The sequence below is a fragment of the Pestalotiopsis fici genome, assembly GCF_000516985.1.
Source record: "Pestalotiopsis fici W106-1 unplaced genomic scaffold PFICI_Scf_10, whole genome shotgun sequence".
Classification (NCBI taxonomy): Eukaryota; Fungi; Ascomycota; class Sordariomycetes; order Amphisphaeriales; family Sporocadaceae; genus Pestalotiopsis; species Pestalotiopsis fici.
The window spans coordinates 2,405,329-2,426,187 of NW_006917100.1; the positions used below are offsets into that span (position 1 = coordinate 2,405,329).

Consider the following 20,859-nt stretch of genomic DNA (forward strand, 5'->3'; position numbering starts at 1 on the left):
TACTTTGTAGACAATCGGAAATGGATATCTTGACCTATGGTATCTGGCATCGACCATTCGGCGTCACTAAGAAAAGATGATTGGAGCTGAAATGCAAGATGTCGGGCCATGTTCCAGCTCAGTGCAGCATCAGACAATTCGGCAGCGGATAATTGATTATGCCCACCCCCAGCACGAGACGGGAGGGGTCATGCATCAAGATCAGCTCTGATGTCTATCTTGATTTCAGGTCATATCATTCCCCTGGATTTACTCGCGACTGCACGCGTTTGAATTTGCTGGTCTCGCTCATGGCCGTGACTTTTCTCCGTAATGCGCTTAAATGCTAGAACTTTGGGTTGCCCTATAGTGACAAATGTATCCTTCCTCCATTATGCAGAATTCTACAGATCCTCAAAGGCAAAGTACTGAGCAGCCTCATTCTCAATCGGGTCACACAGCTCAAAAGCGAGTCAAGTTTCAAAATGATCGCGACTTTGGTCTATCTCAACACTACCCCGATCGACACAATGCGGAAGCTACCAGTAAAGCGGCTGTAGAGTAGGCAGGTGATTTCAATTTCATGCAAAAGTGGTCTGACAGAAATAGTATCATCGCCATGCACGGATTGCGCGCTCGCTCGCCCAAGACTTGGATTGCGTGGAAAAAGGATGGCGACGCCACGTCTGGCGAGGTTTTCTGGCTGAAAGATGAGGGCATGCTGCCTTCAGCCATCCCTGATTCCAGAATCTCAACCTACAATTGGAACGCAGACTATGTCGGCAATCCTTCTCACGACTTGTTTCTTGGTCATGCCGATTCACTCCTCCGATGCCTTGATATGGACAGAGAAGAGACCGTACGGTGTAGTTCCTAGCACTGAGAGTCAACGGAGTGGCTGACAGTCAACTAGGACAGATTATATCGCCCCATCATATTCATTGCGTCTTGCTTTAGCGGCTTGTTACTAGCAAAAGTAATTTAGTTTTTCTTATTTCTCTACTTCATTTACAGTCATCATAACATGCAAGATTTGAGTGTACTTTCTTTGGTCGTCTTCAAGCATTGCTAATAGCGAAATCTTTGCAGGCACTTGTACGAGCAGCCGAGACGTTTCACCCTGCATATCAACGCACGCGTTTGATACTAAGAAACACTGTCGGCATTGCATTTCTGGGTACCCCTTTCAGAGGCAGTTGGAGAGTCGGACATTCGACCGCAACAACTCGAGTGGATTTGGCAAAGCAAGAAAATGTCGATTTCAATAAAGAGCTTATCCAATATCTTCGAAACAACAGCCGCCATGACGCTGAAAATGGCCCAAGTCCTCTCGACGAAGTAGTTCAAAAGTTCTCCGAGATGCTGCTCAGTGACCGGAGCTTGGAAGTCGTGTGCTTCTACGAGAGGTTTCCTACGGTGATTGCGGCAATTCAGCAAGACCTTCCTGCAGACCGTTTACCGACGAAGTTCAACCAAACCCGTGAATTGGTACGTACATTTGCAGTAACCAAGACTATAGAATTTCATGACTAAAACGAACAGACCGTCTCAAGAGACTCTGCCTGTCTCGATGGCCACGAAAACGTCGGTCTAGATGTCAGACACAATATGCTTCACAAGCACAACTCGCCCACGGGCGCCGCATATCGGGAAATTTCTGCAGTTCTGCAGAGATTTGCCAAGAACGCAGACCAAAACCTTGCAAAAAGAGGCAAGTCCAGTTGCTGAGTTTATAAGCAAAACGATGGGTAGAGATTTTAACACATCCATCTCCAGACACAGAGCTATTAGCAGACCAACCTCTTCCAGAGTCGACCCGGGTGACGCAGAAAACGCAAAACCGCACCAACTACGAGGAAGAACTACTAATGGAACTACAGCATCAGCGGACAGAGAAATGCAAAGTCCCATTATACCCATTATACACAAATGCTGTTTCCGGGAGAGAAAACCCTGATAAGACAGCCAACGATCGAGCATTCTTCGAAATTTATTTGATCGATATCCTCTCAAGTGAAAAATTGCGTGAGGACGCCACAGGAATACTGTCAGATGAGAGGAAAGAGGAACTAAGACAAGAGCGCGTCAAATTCTGTACTCTTCTTGATTCGATTGCCAATCAAGACATCCAACATTCTAATCAAGCTGCCGAATCGCCAAGCAGATGCTTCAGTGGGAGTGGGAAATATTCTCATCTAGAAAAGATGCTAAATATTGTGTCCTTGTCTCATGGTCCATTCGAGCTGGCAACAGAGACTTCTCTCTCAATGTTTCAATTCCAGGGGCGTGTATCTGCATCTAGCGCCCGCCTAGAGAGTTCGTCCTTCAGAGGGTTTCTGAAGACCCTCCACGGACAGCCGTCGTCGTTCAGGAAGCCACTGCATGCAAAGACAGTGGATATTACATCTTCTCATCATGGTTTATCAATGTTTGAACGTCAATATCGATTCCAGATGGGAAAAGTTCTGGACATGATGGGTGCAGAGTTTGCGCGCTGTGATGACCCCAAACTTCACACTGATCACAAGGTAATGATGCAACTATACGACGTGGAGACCTGGAAAGAGAAGATTTCCGGCGGTGGCGTTGATTTCCATCTATCATGTCCAAAATCAAGTGAGCAATCGAGTTCGTGGCAAAGTGCATTGTGCACATTCCAAGCGTGAGAACCCATCGAGTCCGAGCATATATGGGGTTGCTGACAGCAGGAACAGAAAGGAAGACGCTCTGGAAATGAAGAAAGGGCTTTGTAATACACTGAAGTCACTTTCGCGACGCGCTAGGGGTCTCATTTTGGTTATGAGCGATGCTGAAAACACGGCCTCTTACTGCGTCAACTCTCTCCACAAGCACGACGAATCGCCAACCGTCTATACGCGGCTTGCACAACTAGTCAATGTCCTTGAGGCTTTTGGTCCTCGTTCTCGTCGAGTGCGACAACACTATAAATTCAACTATATAGAACGTCGCAAGCTAGCTGCCAAATTAGCTCTGGTCTTGCTCGCCTCCTGCTCCTGGAATCACACTACATGTCCGTGGGATGGCAACGAAGTCCAATTTCTTGGCTCATCTGCATCGGCTTATGACAGCGATAAAGTCTATATTACTTGTTATATCGGATCTGAATCATTGACCGAGACAAGAGGCTCGGATGATGAATACGCACCGATTCCTGCCTTTACCAAGTTTGCAAAGTTGCTCTTGGAAATAGAATTCGGGTGTTACTCATCCGGAGACTTCTCTGAAGATAATGACTATGGCTATACGATCGTCAAGAAATGGTATGAGACAGAGCGAGAAGATCATGATCCATCAAAAGACTCCTACCTCGACGCAGTCGAGGCTTGTCTAGAATTCGACAGGCTTTACATGGAAGAGAGAACGAAAGCAGCAGGGAGAAGTGAAAGTGAGGAGGAAACCAGCAGAAGACTCATAAGGACTTTGATTGTCTCCAAGATTATGAGCGATTTGGATAGCAACAAAAAGCGGAAGTGGCGAGAAGTGTGAACGGATGACTAGGTAGTTTGTGCAGCGGTTCAATGTTTGCTTTTTTCCGCAGAAATGCGCATCGTGCTGGAGGTTTCAGTAAGTCGAACAGGAGATCTATCAGTGTATGAAGATATCCTCTGCTTGAAGGAACGTATTTGTGTTATCCCTAGGTACTATCCGAACTCAAGCAAACATGCCATTCAATCCAGCAGTTATCTGTGACTCGGATATTTGTTCATGCAAAAAGCAAGCAACTCTGTTCATATTGAACATTACTGAATCTCAAATACCCACCTGAATAAGTGGCATTCTTACGGAATAAGTACAGCATACCTAGTAGGTACGAAACTCGGAAGTGGCTTGAGTACCGCCTTGCACCAATGGCAAAGCCCTGCCGTAATTCTGCACGTGACTGTGATTGTGATACGATACTTCCATCAGCAACCCCTCTTTGAGTAGGTACAATTGAATGCTCTTGCAGCATCTCAACATCAGATAAGTTTTACCACGTCCCATGCACACGCCTTCAGAGATACACAAAGACCCCAATCAAGCTTGTATCGCACCAGAACTAGGCACAGTAGTACTGGTGGACTCTTGATGGCCTTTGGAGAAGTTTCAATGCCATGTCGGATGATGCCCCTGTCTATTCACTTGCATCGAATTGCAATGATCTCATCCAAGGATGCTTTGGTTTTGCCCAAAACGCCGGACCCTTCATGAAGAGTTTGGTCGAGGAGTATGAGAGACGCTTCGTTGCCTGGTGGCAATCTTTGAATGACCATGCCTCGAACGAAATGAGCCTGGATGACAAGCTTCGGAATCATCCAACGATTCGAGACATACTTCTGCGTTTGTTGATTATCCTTCAAATGAACCTGGAGCAGTGTGAGTAGATTTTTACCAATGATTATTTCTTCGCATTCGTGTACTAAAATCTCTCCAGTGCAGCAATATTTGAGAGCCCAAGCTGGCAATACGCAACCGATGGAATCCAGCTCTGATCTCGATGGAACAGACCCGGGAAGGGCTGCATACGTCCCCGCAATTCCAGACGCGCTCGAAGACACATTCGAGGCCATTGAAGAAGCTCTCAAGGAATTGTGTTATTTCAGTGTTGCCATGCGCGAGACTGGAAAAAAATTCGAGACTAAGCGGGTTCAAGCCTTTGCCGCTACTCATCTCGACTCGACCCATTTTGAGAGAATAGCTTTTTTGGTGGTTGAGACTCTCTATCCGGATGCTCCCGAGAGCCTTCAATCGCAGCTATGCAGGAGTATGACTGATCGTTATCTGAGACTCAAGTACAAAGCTTTTCGACACGGTGATCGAAACGCCAGTGAATCTTCGGCGTTGCATGGGCATAATCAGCAGGACCCAATCAGGCCAAATGCGGCAGATCCAGTCGTCCCTCAGCATGAAGAGCCTAGGGAATCAATTCGTGAAGACGCTGCCTATACACCAGAACAACAACGATTAAGCATTGCGCCAACTTCTCTCAATACCAATATGTTCAATCTGCAACTAGCAGCTGCTCGTCAAACTCAAAGTCGGTCTGGTGCTACCACTGCCGTACTCTCAAGATCTTCGGAACCAACTCCGCCAGATTTCGCTGAGCAGAGTCACGTGAAATGTCAATGGTGCTTTGCAAGTATTCCCAAATCACTTGTGAGAGACGGAAAATGGACATCATCCGGCAGGTAAAGGGCCAAAGCTCGGATTTGTATTCACGCGACTCTCTCATGCTAATCAGTGATCCAGACAGCACTATCTCGAAGATTTACAGCCATTTGTATGTATCTCTGACGAGTGCAGCGAAGATCCACGCGTTTTCTCCTCCACTGGGGAATGGAAAGAGCACATGAAATCTCACAGTGCCTCATGGTCTTGTCAAGTCCACAGAGTCCCGATGTGGAGATGCAATCTTGACCATCACGAGACTACTGCCCTATTCCCATCAGCTGACCACCTTCATGAGCACATCAAAGGAATGCATAGTGACAGGCTTGGACAAAATGAATCAATATCAGATTACGCTGTCGTTGTAAATCTTCCACGGCCTATTGATATTTGCCCGATCTGTGGATATTCAATTAATTCGCTAGATGGCAGCGCGTTGACTGGAGACTCATCCGCTTCAAAACGACCCAAAGAGCAGCAGACAGGAGCCTCCGTGAAGCGTCCCAAGATCTCAAATCCTGCTGGGTCGAAGGGCAAGACACCAAGTCTGCTTGGCCAGGACCAAGAAGAACATGACTTTGATGACAACTCCATTGTTGTTTCCTCTGCAATGGAGAAGCATGTCCTGCGACACTTACAGTTCTTGATGGTGCTTTCGCTGAAGCTCAAAGACAATGTAACCGCAGAGCCAGGCCATGACTATGAAGAAGGAAGTGCAGAAAAGGTTGAGGTCAGCCACGGCACATCCGAGGAAGGACGATTGGATGGAAGAGGCCTGGATGATATGCCTCTACCCTCTGGCACGCCTTCTCATAGATCAAGCCTTGGAATTGAACAAGAAGTTACTAATCCACCTGACACGCAATCTAGTGGGCACGCGCAGATGGCAGCTGAAGATCTGTTTTATGACCAGATTGCTGAAGCGCAGGTCACGTCTGACGCAGCTCTTGGGGGTCAAGACTTCCTCCCAAACGATGAGATCAGAAAATTACTGAAAAAAGAAAACATCGCAGTGGTATTGGGAGAAAACAACCTGCATACGACAGAGCAACTCGTCAACTTTGTGCTCAAGTCAGCAGGAAAGGTCTTTTTGACACTCGTCAAGATCGGTAAGGTGTCAGCCCTCACGGAGCTTTTTGCCGAAAATTTCAACGACAGTGGCCTTCCTGTCCAGCGGGTTGAGAGGGGAAGCAGGGCAGTCATCTCTTTGGACGGGTCCATCAATGCCGCGAACACCAAACGCTGGAATACATTTCAGAAATGGTCCAATGGAGACATAGACCATTTCATCAATTCTCAGTGGTGCTTTCTTGCCCCATCATTTGGCCAAGGCGACTTTACTCGTGTCTTTGATAAACAACAGCCACTGCCCTTCGCTACTCCCGGGGGCATCACTGTTCAGAAGAGTGGCCAATTCAGCTTGGTTCTCAAGGCCAGCATCCATCCAGCTCATGCGGATCCTGCTCTGTTTGATAATGTAGGTCATTCCACATGCAAACGTTGATAAAGAGTGCTAAAAATGTTCAAGATTGGTGCAAAAACGTCCGAGGTGGCAGTCAAGATTTTCAACAGAGGATATGATGAAGACTTTCGCAGAGAACAGGAAACACTAAAAATCATCAAGTATCTGGAGCACGATCATCTGATAAAACCCATTGCGGCATTTGAAAACGGAAATCTCCAGTGCTTTGTTTTCCCATGGGCTCCTGGTGGTAAGTCAACATTTCCCATATTTGAGAGTCTCTTCGTCCTCATCATTAATTCTATTCTTGTTTAGGAAGTTTGAGGGACTACTGGAGCCGGACAGACTCTGGTGTTAGTGGAAGTCCCAGGCGAGATAAAGAAGCGGTGCTTTGGACGTTGTGTCAGATGCGTGGTATCGCGAGTTGCCTCAAGACTCTCTGGAATATCAACTGCAGACACGGCGACCTCAAACCAGAAAACATTCTGCTCAACGCCCAAGGCAATCTCGTCATTGCCGATGTCGGACTATCCAAGCTGTACCTCATTACTACAGAGATGCGGGAACACAGCTCGTCGGGAAGATTTGCCACACGTCGATACGCAGCACCAGAGATTTACATGGATGACAGGCACAGGGCGCTTTCACGTGACTATGATATCTGGTCGATGGGTGTTATCCTATTGGAGTGGCTGACATGGCTTGTTTATGGGAAAAAGAGACTCCGCAGCTATGCCACACTGCTTACACTATGGACGCGCTCTTCGGGTGGAATATGTGTAGTCCATCCAGAGGCTCAGAGCTGGATTTCGAATCTCCAACATGACTTGGCACCCAATACCGCGCTCAGAGACATCGTCGACCTCATTGAAAGTAGACTGTTAAAAGTCGAGCTTTCAGATGGTATCGAACGGCCACCACTTGGTCGGGCCAAAGCGACATTTCTTGCAGAGCGCATGGACGATATATACTTTCGGGCGCTCGGAGATGGATCCTACGCCTATGATGCCAGGTTATGGCATCAGAGCCCGGTAGTGAAGGTTGATGATATCGCCGCCAACACGCCAATGTCTGACATCAAAATTGATCCTACCGGGGAATATGCTGTCTCGTCAGACTTGGCTGCAGCCATGGTTCCAGCTGAGTACAGCGAGGTATGTCCTATATTCCCAGTTTAGAAGACCTCTACTGACCCAAACAGTTCAAAATGCAGAACTGGGATGATTTATGGGGATCTGAACCCGATAATGTCTTTGCAAACAAGATTCTACAACAACTCGACTGGTCCAAATTGACGCCTAGCTCGACAGCATTAACCTTGTGCTCTTCATGCCAGTCCATGGATATCTTATCTCCCAAATTTGAGCTTCTCTTTGAGATGAAGATTCTGCAAAGCAAAGGTAAAGACTGTGAACTGTGCGAACTGATCTACCAATCATTATTGGCATCAGGGGCAACCAGTGACAGCTCGGGTCGTTTGTTACGCAGAGGTCCGGCATTAAAGACGGAACCTTCGGGGCCTCCAGTCATGACGATATATACTGATCCTCAAGCAAGTATACTAGCCAAGTACAAGTCTTTGGCTTCAGACTTGCTTCCTGTAGAGGTAGAGCAGAGTCTACCGCCGTTCGTCCAGTTAGGCATCCCACAACTTCCGTTACCAGTCAGCGACACACAGATCGCCATTCTGCGCGAATGGCTGCGTACATGCGACAACGATCATGAATGCATGCACCTAGCAAACCCTCGAGAGTCAATGCCGACCAGACTAATTTATGTCGGCAGTTCAGCTATGCCAGACTTACGACTGATTGACTCGAAAGATATGATGTATGAGAGATACGCTGCACTGAGCTACTGTGGGGGCAACATACCACACTTCGCAAAGTTTTTTACATATCGTAGCAACATTGAGCAGCTCAAGCTCAAGATGAATTTCGATCACCTTCCACAAAACTTCAAGGATATGGTGGTCGTTGCCCGAGCCTTGGATATCAAATACATATGGATTGACTCGATCTGCATCATCCAGGACGACGCGGCCGACTGGAAGGTAGAGGCTGGAGATATGGAAAACGTCTTCGGCGCGGCATATTGCACAGTAGCAGCCTCATCGGCGGAATCCCCCTTGGCTGGCTTCATCCACAAACGAAAAGCTCGGCCGTGTGTACTCTTACCGTCTGATGGGGGGAAATTTTATCTCTGTCAAGCTATCGACAATTTCCACCAAGACATAGAAAAAAGTGTCTTGAACACACGCGGATGGGCGCTCCAGGAGCGAGCGTTATCCCGAAGGACGATCCATTTCTCAAAGGCTCAAGTCTACTTCGAATGCGGACATGGAGTCCACTGCGAGACCTTGGCAAAAATGCGCAAGTAAGACTTTCTCCATCCTTTCTGGTATTATATCGATGAACGACTAACAATCTAAAGACATAGTTTGTTAGGAGATGCTCATTTCCCCCAATCGGCCATGAAATCTTCAAAGGGTCAACGACAATTGCTCTTCCAAGAACTGTATTCCAACTATTCCAGGCGCATATTTAGCTATCCCAACGACCGATCTGTCGGTCTGCTTGGATTGGAGCAGCGCCTGGCGCGGACCTTCAACACCGAGGCCGACTACGGCATCTTTCAAAACTACTTGCATCAAAGTCTCTTGTGGAGATCAGAGTCCGAGGCGACAATGAAGCCAATTCTATACACAGACGCCAGCGTCCCCTCCTGGTCCTGGATGGCATACACTGGTGCCGTCAAGTATGTTGATGCGCCTGTCAATGGTGTGCAATGGAATACCGACAATCCCAAAGATCCTTTCTTACACGGTCCTCTCCGGTGCAGTACAAGGATCAATGAGAAAGAAAAGGCAATCGAGCTTGAAGCTATTGCAAGACAATTCGATCTCAATTCGTTTGGTGTGGCTGAAAGATTGACACGCTGTGTGTTCGACACAGAGTCGGTCCGAGATCTGACCCATCTTCGGTGTGTCGTGCTAGGAAAAGATAACCTAGGGAAAGAACACGAGAGGAATGTTTACGCTCTAATCATCAAGCCAGTTTTTCTGGAAAAACCGAATGCTATATGGAAACGTGTTGGTGTAGCCGTACTTTTGTCTTCTCATTTTCTCGAGGCTCCCAGAGAATTTGTAAGAATACAATAGTATCAGGTGATCTGGAAACGAGTCAAAATGGGTTTCTTCAGGAACAGGCGGGGCGGCGTTTCTCCCAGCACAGCCCATACATATTTTCATTGGTGTCTATAGCCAGTATCGCAAATTCTAGTTACATGTAGATTCTCCCAATCATCAGCGAAGGCTCGATAAAACACAACAAAGCACCTCACAAGTTTAAAACCAGGTATATGAGTGCCTGAGTAAAGTCGAATTTGTGTATACTTTGACAGGGTGATCATTGCCAGCAAATGTCAAATCAAACTGCCCAAGAGCATAAATGTCATCTGCAAGGGCAGAGCCTATAAGCATCATTTTTTTTTTTTCAAACTTGGAAGTGAAATGTATCAATCAATTAAGAGCGGCTAAGAACTGGCGGCAAGTCAACCGGAGATAAAAGGAAAGCATTAGGTACTATTCTACTACTGTTAGTAGCTTGACGCCACCCAGGACTGACTGCCGAGAGGATAACAGCCGCTACAATGCATGCCTCTCTTTATGCAGGGTCCAGGCAAGGCACCTGACAATGATTATTATTTCAGGTGCTTGCTTGGTTCTTCTAAACAGTCTATTTCCTGACCAATATTGTCTTTATCGAGTTCATGTCTATTTGCTCTTGGCCAGTCCGCCTCCCAAGGGCCACAGCCTACATGTACATCCGCGCGCCAACCACGCCGTCACAGAGTCGAGGGACCGCATACATGAGGTACATTAGGTACCTATGAATAGAGAGCCGCTAGCATATGGAACCTAGAGCACCTAAAAAGTGGCACCTGCTTGACCCCCAGAGGAGAGGAGGAGCAGTGTAGAGCCGCCCCAGAATATCAGCCCGTGGCTGTTTGTTGCTCATACACGAAAATACACATTCCGAGATGGATCGTCTTTACTTTGCAAACCCACGTCTTGGCATGCTCAAACAGCCATTGTGTTTCAAACCTTGGCATCCGAGGGACGATCGATTGGGCAGCATGAACTTCTTTGTTGGGAAAAAAAAAAACAATGGCCAAAGCGAAAAAAAGGCGTACGCGCGCACATACGTGTTTTTTTTTTTTCCTTTAGTATCAATGCTCTGCTTTGCTTTCGAGGGAGGCGCAGTCGTAAAAAAAAAAAAAAAAAAAAAAGTTAAAAGCGAGAGAGGATGATAATAAGGTCGACATCGAGACCCGCGAGATCCAATGCGGCCATGAAACAAATAAAAACGATGGTCAGCCTGTTAGATGAGATGCTCAGCGCGAGCAGCACAAAAGTCCCGTTCCCGTTGGCTCTGGGGCCTCGAGAGCTCCAGTCCTCATAGTGCCCACAGGTGGGACCTTGGCCAAAGCTTGTTCCTTTCTGCTGGTCTCTTTCCCCTTACAACTCGACCCATTCGTGTTTTTTTTAGTGAGGCAGTGGTCCCTGATGAGCAGCGTCTGTGCTGCAGGGCCACTGGGGGCTGGCTCTCTTTTGGTTCCCAGGCGGTTCGTGGGCGCGGGGAGATGGGATAAACAGACGATCAATTTCTCGAATGCCCAACTACGAGCCCTACTATCGAATCGATTTGTCTCCCTGCTCCGGTTTCAGCGTCGCGTCCATGCTGATCTGCACGGATCGGCAACATTTCCACTCCATTGCCAAATGCCGTCACATATCACTCTGATAGTACGATATACGTAGGGCTGTGTGCTAACACGGAGTACCGGTAGTACGTACGTAGTGAGTGCATGGGCAACTTGCGCGCGTTCCGTTGGGTACTGGACCGGCTCCTTAGTAAAAGGGGACGATGAGCGGAATGCATGGAATCCATGAAATGCCGGGCTGCTAGTGCTACAACTATCTTACTCCTCACCATGATCTATGATACCATGTGGGCGGACGGGCGGGAGTGTCAAAGCTTGGCTTCATGGAACCTTACAAGAACACGGGGACATCCTCGTCCGTTCCAGCCTCACCTCCTCCTCCTCCTCCTGCTGCTCTTCCTTCCCCGACCTCACCCCCATCATTTAGGGTTCATGGAAGGCCTCAAACTCCTGCTCTCATATATGTCTCCCTCGCTGGACATCAAATACCCTCGCTGAGCCCCTTCCTGGAGCAACTGCCGCTGCTATTATATATGGGCTGGACCCGCTAATAATCTTTGTGTGCTCTTCATTCTCTCGCTGCCGACTCTTTTTTTTTTTCTTGCTTGGTGAAATTCTGTGCTGATCATGTCTATCGATCAGACTGTGGAAGAGGTGCTGGGGGTGAGCTCGCAGAATGTGTCGACCACGTCAGAAATCTGTGACAATGTGGGCGAGGGTCTGCCTGATATTGCCGGCATTGGCGTGATGGTGTCGTTTGCCGGACAGTCTCTTCTGTCCTTGGTCATCACGCTGTGGGTATTCTTCCTGGCGAGACACGGGCACCTGGACCTGGATGAGGCCAGGAGCACCGCAGAGTACCGGAGGAGGACCAAAAGGCTCGAGATACTGTCGAGTATGCTTAGGGTTGGCAATGATATGCAGATGCTTCTGGGCATTGCATACATGATCACGGTGTGGACCAAGCAGGACAATATTGGCGTCTACCACTTGAGATTGGCTTTTGATACCGTCAGCTTTGTCGGGTGAGTAACCTCTTCTAGATCCTGCTCCTGTCGACAAGTATGGCCTCATGCTAACGTCTCGCCTCCTGTGTTCAAGTGTATCGGGTATTGTGGCTTTTGTCTGGACAAGATTCTGCGAAGCCAAACTCTCCCTGCCACCCCATCGACTGTCATTCCAATACTTGACAACGTACCTCTACGCCATCTTCTTCTTTGCCCTCACCGTCGTCACCCTCAATCACATGCTCCAATGGAATCCCCGGACCGAAGAACCCGGCTACTGCTACAACACGGCAGGCTCTGCCGATCCAGGCGCAGAGCAACCGGGCACCGAAATCATGTATGTCGTTGTTACAGGCTTCTCCCTCCTGTGTACAATGATTGGCGCCATCTTCTCTGGGCCGAGGCTGAGGTTTCCACTCGTTCTCTTCGCCATCATGCACTATGTCGTGCATCTGTATTTTATGATTGTCGTGAGGGAAGCCAACCAAAAGCTTCTCGAGGGTTCGGAAAGAGAGGATCGCTGGGACTTTGGACAGTCCACGGCCATGTTGCTGCTCGGACTTGCCTTCCTCGAGGCTGTCAAGAAGTCGGTGGCGTATTGTCAATTAAATATGATGTCTGATGACAGGATTCTGGGAGAGGATAAGCTTGGGCAGTTCGACTATAACTAGACTAGACGCGGATTCATTATAAATGGTTGCATGGTATTGGTTGATCTCCATAGATAAGGCGTCCACTTGAGCATCAATGAATTTTTTTTTTTTTTCACAATCGTTTCTCCAGAGGTGTGGTCCTCTCTAATCTTACAAGGTGAACTTTTGTGCTTTCCGAAGCCGCAGTCCAAACTTGAAGAACAATATAGGTGTCGGGATCATGGCGATGCAGATGAATCCCAGTAGAGAGTTGCCCCATCCAAGACCCAAGGCCTCATACATTGGTGGTCCTGCCAGCGGTAGCAGTGCACCGACAAGACTGCGGAGCACAGTGCTTGCAGCAATGGCAGAGGCAGCGTACATGGGATAACTGTCAACGATGTAGGTCGTAAGCGGCAGAAAGATTCCTACGGCACCAAAGCCGTACGGAATCAGTGAGAGGGTAGTTGCAGCCCAGTGAACCTTGTAGTAAGCGCACCAGCCATACCAGAATAGGGTCACGGGCAAGAATAAGCTGAACGATATGCTTATCTTCAGCCTCATTTCCGGTTCAAAGACGCCACCGTTGGCCTGAGCCATCTTGACCACGGACTTGTCCGAGAACAGTGTAACAAGAGCCCACGCGATGAGATTACCGACGCCCATGGCAAGATACACGAGACCTGTCAGCCTCACCTCGAAGCCATATGTCTCTTCAAACACGGTTGGTATAGTTGTGAAAAGCAAGTAGAGCACGCCGTAGACGAATGCAATATACAGGGAGACGAAAAAGACCAGAGGCGACAGGAATAGCAACTTCAGGGGGCGTATAAGACCGTTGACCATGGTGCGCGATCCGCTCTGATGTTGGTTGTTGTCGTAGCAGCTTTTTAGGTCATCTCGGCCGAGTTCCTTTCGGAGACGCGCCGTCTTTCTCTCAATCAGCTTCTTATCTAATATGTAGAACCAGATTAGCTTCTCCATTTGCTGATGAAGATTATGTCCTGTAAACAAGAATGGAAGTATGGACTGCAAGACAAAAATATTGGACGTGGAATGTAAAGATACAGGATAAAAACTTGTCCATGTCATGTAAATTGAAAACTTACGACTTGTTTCCTTGTTGAGAATCTCGATCAATACGGTGATGATGACGGCGATAATCAGGACGATCCAGAAATCCCAACGCCAACCAATGGAATCAGCGACGAAACCACCCACCAAGGGGCCAATAGTAGGTCCTGTATTTGACCGCTCTTAGCTCTTGTTCTCGTTGAAGACTTCTATTCCATAAGCTTATAGACATGGCAACTTACCGAATAGCGGTCCCAAAGTCCATATGCCCATGGCAAAACCTCTTCGATCTGGTTGAAACATGTCACCAATGACGCCGCCGCCTAGTGTCTTGAGCCGAATCAGCGAACTGCCATGTGATATTGTATGATAAACCTACCAGACATCCGGCGCCACCAAGGCCGGTAAAGAAGCGAAACACAATGAGGGTGGCGATATTTGGGGCAAGGGCACAACCTATTTGCCATACACAGAAAAATATATTGGCAGCACCCAAGACTGGCTTTCGTCCGTAAATCTCGGAAAGAGGCGCCAGAAACAACGGACCAACAACATATCCCAGCAGGTAAATGCTGACCGTCATGGATCCCACAATGGAGACGTCGTTGTGGAATTCGGCGTCGAGTTTGGAAATGCCGGGAGAGAGAATAGACGAGGCAAAGGGCGTCAGGAGCGTGATGGCAGCCAGCAACCCGACCAACAGCCACTTCTTCCACATGGGAAAGTTGAGGGGCATTTCTGGATCGTCCTGTCCCTCCCACCCAACGACTCCTTCGTCGAGGTCCATGACTGGTAGCAACTCATAGCGCAGACCTTTGCGGTCGGTCTTGCTGCGCCGACTCACGATGCTCAGGACACGAGAAGCCTTGCTCCGGACGCTGGCGCGGGTCTCTACTCGAACAGCCTTGTTTGAAAAAGTCAGATGAATTATCTAAAGATGTCAATGCCAAGGGGAAGAGCTAGTCAACATACGCTGTGCAAGCTCTGCAAGTCCATGTCGAACTCGTGGCCAGGGATTTGTTTCTCGACATCTTCGTGGCTGGAATCAGGCAGACCGGTGATGCCGTCACTCTCATGCGAAAGCCGCGGCTGAACTTCGCGTGCTTTGGACGAAGCCGTCGATGGGCGCGAGGCACCATGCTCATCGCCTGCCTTTTCGCTCATGTTTTCAAATTATGTGTATCACCGTATGCGCGACAGGGGTGGAAGGAGGGATGAAAGGTACAAGAGTGCTTGTATTTTGGTTCAATCGCGCATCGACAATGACAACGACGACATATCCCTTGTTATTATTTTTTTTCCCCAACTCTCCCTGGCAGATGCGATGCGAAACGGGAGGGAAGAAAAAAAAATCAATGATGAACAAATATGCAATGCAGGTCCCTTCGATTCCCTTACCCCCCAGTCGTCACACAGTCCCCCAATCCAATCCCCAATCCCAGACTTCCGTGTCCGTTCCCCCCCTTCGGCAAGGTACAAGCGAAAACTGATGCACTGATGCAGGTTTGAGCCCACTTTTCCCCTCGCTCGCACACATCTTTGCGCCTTCCACTTCCCGTTGTCAGGCAATACAAGCCGAAGCCGCGGTGTTAAGATATCTGAAGTCCGAAAACCGTGGGACACCCCAACCTTGTTTTAGATCTTAGAGCGGGGCCATTGACGTTGGAGACGGGCAAGACTCGACAGGTAGGTAGCAGATGAAGCCGTTCATACATAGGTAAGTAAATGGATTGAGTCGCTAACTATACTCTTATTGGCGCCCCCAGTTTCTCCCCATACATACTTGCTCTCCTCTCTGTAGGTATCTAAGCTAGAGCAAAACCCAGTGAAGCCCCCCCCAGTCGAGGTCCCTGTTGCTTTACGAAAACAACGCCAAACGCCCACGACGGGAGCGTGACTCTAGGCAAAAGCTGGGCACCACGAGGCAATACGCCACGACATGCATAATTATATTCCCGTGTAATAGCCGCAGCCGAAAAAAAAAATTCAATTCGCAAGGCCAGTCAAATCAGCTCGGGAGGCCTGTCGGGAAGCGGAAGGCACTTTTACGGCATAGTGCATGTAACGATAGCCAACGACGACTGATTCCACGCGACCGGTAAGCATCTCTAGCATCTGGCATCTCCCACCAAAGCACCATAGAAGAGGAATAGCTGGTCGGCTCTTTCTTCTTCTTCGTTTTCAAATAATACAGAGTGTCTGTCATACCTATCAGATAAGTACCTAGGCTACCGATCGGCCGTCTCTGCTCACCGCCCCTTAACGGAGCCCTTTCCTTCTTACTGTGGAGTTGAATTAGTTGTTACTAGGTTAGCCGGCTGGTTGTCTGGTTGCTTATATTGATTGAGCAATCGATTGTCAATGCTCAGCTAAAATAATTCTCTTGTTCATTGCAGTTCAAGTTCCTCTTGTCCCTATTATACAATACAGCATCACCCAAAACTAAAGTTGTATAATTATGCTAATACAATCAAGGGGCAAAAAAAAGACAATCACTACAACGTTCAGTTGCGGCTCTCACGATCGAAATGGACTAACTCATTGTGCTTCTCGACTCTATAGCTTACAAATCATGTCAGCACTTCTATACTTCGTTCCAAGACCAAAAAAGGTCACTTGGCAACCGGCGTGCCATCTTGGCGGCTACAGGCGCAGTGTGCACCTAAAACGAGGCCCTTGTTCGACTCGGATCGCGCTTGTTCGCAATGACTGCACCGGCCACGCAGTATGTCAGAATTTAGCGCGACAACTATGCTCACTCGGCAGCGCGCACACGAACTTGGAACAATTGGACACACAAGTCATTCATCACAGGATATCAGGTATTACTGCAAAAAGGTGAGCAGGAGTATCCACTGCCGTTGTGGGACAATCACTTTCCGCCTACTGCAAAAGCAACGTGACTCTACGGCTCCTAGTTGGTTTCAACAATTCAATGTGAAAGGAAATGACATGGCCGACAGGTCTAGGTGTTATGGATGTCATCAACTATGTGACTCATAGAAGACTCGTGGTAAGGGAGCAACGATCTGCAAAACACTGACATCAACTACAGCAGATTATTAAACTTGACATTTCTGATTAGACCGAGAAAATTTCATCGAGCCAGTCGAATGCAAACTGTGCTAGGTGCTGCTCTGCGCCCAGTTGGCAATGCTCGCCCGCTCCTAGATCCGTCGAAAAGACGTGATATGCGGCATCATGGCCGGGGCTGGCATTGTAGAATCCGGCCAATACTGGTTCCTGTCCTCCGACCAAATCGTCATTCTCACCTCGGCCAACCCAAGGGTATGCTGTGATGTTGTCCACCTTGTCTTGCGTCAGGGCATAGGCTCCCAGCTGGTCAATCCAGTCATAGTAGGAAGTTGTATTGGAAGTCCAGAGCCCCTGGCCCGTGATCCACTTGAAAATCGTAGGAGCCTCTGGCTGGCCGAGTTCATCTGTGCAAAGGAAAAAGTGGTAAGTATTTCGATTCTAGCGACAGTCGGGGCCATGTTCTTGCTCTCTTTGGGTATGGGCAGGGTATCAAGAGTGGTGGCACTTGGCTCGGGTACTCACATTCAACAGCTTGATCAAAGTTGGTCGCATTGCCAGTTGCAAAGATTGTGGCGAGCTCTCCAAACTGGTCCAAAAGAGCCTTTTGCATATCATATAGACCGTCAATGGAAAGAACAGCCTTTATCCGGTGCTCGTGTGTAGCAGCCAGCGGGGCGAGCTGGCCTCCAAACGAGATGCCAACCAGCGCAATATTGTCCATGTCGACGTCTTCGCGGGTGGCGAGATAGTCCACGACAGGCGACACGACATTCCACCAATCCGGGATGAACCCGAGTCCTTGTTGACGTCGCACAGTCGGCTGGCCAGGACCTTCGTATGTGACCAGGTTCCAGCCGCGATCGACTACCTCCTTGCCCAGGCCGTGCCAAATGTCTTCCTGAGGTGCATCGTACCCGTCACCAATAATGACCGTTGGTAGTTTGGAAGTGTTTCCTTCCTGAGCTTTGAAGACATACCCGGGGATCTCACACCCAGGACCTTGGATGGTAATATTCTGTCCTGGAATAGGAAGGTATGATATAGCCTCATGAAAGGTGCCGAGCACCGTGTCCCATATCGAGTAGAGTCGAGGGTCGCTCACGTTGGCTGTCAGGTAGAAGCTGGCAAGCCGGTAGTAGGAAGACGCGCGAAAGAGGGCCTCGCGCTTGGATGTGGTCGTCCTGGCCTGCGAGGCCAGGCCATGGATCTGCTCTGCCAGCCAGTAAAATTCCTGATACCAGCTATCCTCGTCACCAGGCACGATTTGGCTAGCGGCACGAAGGACCTCACTCGTGGCTGCGCCTCCGCCATTGGCCAGAGCGAGAGCTTCAGTCAAGATGAAAGAAAACTCGCTATCCTGGCTGAGGGGGTAAATCAAGTTGGTGCTATTCTGCGTGCCATTGTAGGCGGCCTATAAAGAGTTAATGCTTTGTTTTATGCAAATCACATCAGCTTAGTGGGTTTCGCTTACTTCTGCTATAGAACAGAGGCCGCAATGAGTGCTCAGAAAGAGCAGCGCGTTGGTGCACTTCATTTTAATTGATACTTTTTTTTCGCTCCTGATTGTGCTTTTTCTGCTGGATTGATTTGATTAAGCTAAGTGATTGGGAACCTTTCATATTTATACTTGAGTTTCCAGACTTGACAAGTTTTACCTTGGTGTCTTGAATTATAGGATTCTATGAGATGGTGCGCAATATGATCAATCGCATTCGGATAAGTTGCTGCGCCACCGGGCCACGCATAGACTTCTCGCATTCGCAAGTAAGCCAATAGTGGATATAATATCACGGCTGCCTAATGCGTCAACTCAAACATCTGGGAATGATCGATGAGCTAGTGATCTATTTGATATCACAATTAAACCCTCAAGGACGGTTGATAATATTCCAACTTCATGTTCGTCATGTTCATCATTGCTGCTCTGCAATATTTAGGGAGCCATGCTTTCGAACAAAGCAAAACTATTCGCTTCCCCAAGTAGGCTACTCGGAAATAGCTGTGGCTTGGTATAAATATTCCTGTGTCTATTTTCCATGCGTCTCCAATAAATGCTCAAATTCTTCGTCGGCTCGCTCGAGATCAGTCTTGTTGCCCTCGGGCAAGAAATAGTAAATCGCAGAAGTGACGATGCCAACACCTCCAGCCACATAAAAGGTCGACGCCGGACCGGCCGCCGCACGTATTGGGGTGAAAACCTGGGTGCCGACCGCTGCTCCAGCCTTGCCGAATCCAGCGGCGATGCCATAGCCCATACCACGAGCTGCTGTTGGGAATGACTCGCACGAAATCAGGCCGATGGTCGCTCCCGGTCCCAGATGGCCAAAGGCCTGCAGCAGTCCATATAGTACAACAAATGCCGGAAGAGCATCTTTGGTAAGCTTCTCATAGCAGCCACCAATGATGAAGCCAATAATAACATACCCTCCCACCAGACCGACGATGCCGGTCCAGCGGCGTCCAATCTTGTTGACCAGCCATGCGCCCACGAGAACTCCAGGAATGGGCATCAAGGCAAGATACAGCTGCCAAAGGGCAACGTGGCGAACATTCTTGCCAGGGACAAGGGAGTTGATAATGACTGACGACATAATCGAGTTTGGGCTGTGCAAACAATAAGTACTTGTGATTCCAAGTGGCGAATCATGGGACGTGAGAGGCTGTCATTCTTACAAGTTTACAAAGTCATAGAGGAAGAATGCGGCTGAAGTTCCGAGGATGCGCCAAAAGTATTGTCTCAGCAGAAGCATCCACGGAATAGACCTCTTTTTAAAGTTACTGCGGGTAAACAGCTTGCCATCTTGCATTCTCCATCTGAAGAGAACCACAGACATGGGCAGAAAGATGGCGAGGGCGTAAATAGCATGGAACGCGACCTTCAAGTCGTTGCCGCTACCGATCAAGGCCATGAGATAGACAAAGGTGCAAACGGCCGAACCTGTCGTCGCTTGCAGGGTCGAGATCAAGACCTGAATGGGTCCGCGCTGGGCGTTGAAATGCTCCTGTGAGCCCTCGAGTGCGGCCGCGGCCGAGGTCGGATACTCGCCTCCCACGCCCACCCCGGCGGCACCTCGCGCGATTGTCATGTACCAGAGCATTGCGTCTGTACCGTTGACCTGAAACGCAAGTGTTGACATTAAGCTGCCAATAACTACTAATCCCGAGGTGACGAGCACTAATTCCATCAATTCAACAGTGTTTCTTTGACGAGGTGTAAATAAATTACATGGGTATACGTACTGCCTCCCTTGCGGCTAAACTTGTCGGCCAGATATCCGAACACGACTATACCAATTACAGAGCCTACAAGCAGCGAGTTGGAGATTCGCGTCTGCACGGCCGAGGTGTAGATCTGAGTACCAATAATGTGGTTGAAGATGACGTTTGTGGACGAAGCCAGGTTCTGCTGGTAGCCATCGGAAAAGTTGGCCAGGGCGCTGCCGACAATGGTGATGATGCTGCCAGTCTTTCTTGCCGAAGTGCCGTCTGGAGTTGCCGTTGTAGTAGCACCAGTCATGACAGCGGCACTGCCTGCATGCTTTTCGTCCAGCTGTGGCTGCTGGGCCCCAGACGATGGTGTCTGTTGCACGATGGACATGGTTGTGTATGTAGATATGCGCTTGCGACCTTTGGAGAGCTTGAGAGGGAGCTCCCATCTGAGGATGCAACAGAATCCCCAGACCCCAGGACGACTTATATGTAGGATGGATAAAGGATCATCCTTGGTGTACACAGGGAGAAAAAAAAATTAAAAAAAAAATCCAGAAGCCAGAAC

The 20,859-nt window shown here is 48.7% G+C and overlaps 6 protein-coding genes across 6 annotated transcripts; 3 read left to right on the forward strand and 3 right to left on the reverse strand.

Annotated features, from left to right (window-relative positions):
- Positions 1-373: 373 nt before the first annotated feature.
- On the forward strand, positions 374-3,486 carry PFICI_12974 (uncharacterized protein; the record flags this gene model as incomplete). The annotated part of the gene is made up of 6 exons (XM_007841555.1): positions 374-540; positions 589-838; positions 1,069-1,467; positions 1,522-1,699; positions 1,756-2,641; positions 2,694-3,486. The coding sequence occupies 6 exons, from the start codon at positions 374-376 to the stop codon at positions 3,484-3,486; spliced, it is 2,673 nt and encodes an 890-aa protein (XP_007839746.1).
- Positions 3,487-4,094: 608 nt separating this feature from the next.
- Positions 4,095-9,982, forward strand: PFICI_12975 (uncharacterized protein; the record flags this gene model as incomplete). The annotated part of the gene is made up of 9 exons (XM_007841556.1): positions 4,095-4,356; positions 4,415-5,168; positions 5,230-6,625; positions 6,677-6,864; positions 6,930-7,716; positions 7,824-8,166; positions 8,221-8,986; positions 9,044-9,755; positions 9,902-9,982. The coding sequence occupies 9 exons, from the start codon at positions 4,095-4,097 to the stop codon at positions 9,980-9,982; spliced, it is 5,289 nt and encodes a 1,762-aa protein (XP_007839747.1).
- A 1,980-nt stretch (positions 9,983-11,962) lies between these two features.
- Positions 11,963-13,013, forward strand: PFICI_12976 (uncharacterized protein; the record flags this gene model as incomplete). Its single annotated transcript, XM_007841557.1, has 2 exons — positions 11,963-12,360; positions 12,437-13,013. 2 exons carry the CDS (start codon positions 11,963-11,965, stop codon positions 13,011-13,013), a joined length of 975 nt encoding a protein of 324 aa, XP_007839748.1.
- A 132-nt stretch (positions 13,014-13,145) lies between these two features.
- Positions 13,146-15,212, reverse strand: PFICI_12977 (uncharacterized protein; the record flags this gene model as incomplete). Its single annotated transcript, XM_007841558.1, has 5 exons — positions 13,146-13,927; positions 14,084-14,215; positions 14,291-14,378; positions 14,428-14,952; positions 15,021-15,212. 5 exons carry the CDS (start codon positions 15,210-15,212, stop codon positions 13,146-13,148), a joined length of 1,719 nt encoding a protein of 572 aa, XP_007839749.1.
- Positions 15,213-17,129: 1,917 nt separating this feature from the next.
- Positions 17,130-18,618, reverse strand: PFICI_12978 (uncharacterized protein; the record flags this gene model as incomplete). Its single annotated transcript, XM_007841559.1, has 3 exons — positions 17,130-17,488; positions 17,607-18,495; positions 18,556-18,618. 3 exons carry the CDS (start codon positions 18,616-18,618, stop codon positions 17,130-17,132), a joined length of 1,311 nt encoding a protein of 436 aa, XP_007839750.1.
- Positions 18,619-19,111: 493 nt separating this feature from the next.
- PFICI_12979 (uncharacterized protein) lies at positions 19,112-20,682 on the reverse strand (the record flags this gene model as incomplete). The annotated part of the gene is made up of 3 exons (XM_007841560.1): positions 19,112-19,688; positions 19,758-20,259; positions 20,325-20,682. 3 exons carry the CDS (start codon positions 20,680-20,682, stop codon positions 19,112-19,114), a joined length of 1,437 nt encoding a protein of 478 aa, XP_007839751.1.
- Between the last annotated feature and the right edge of the window lie 177 nt (positions 20,683-20,859).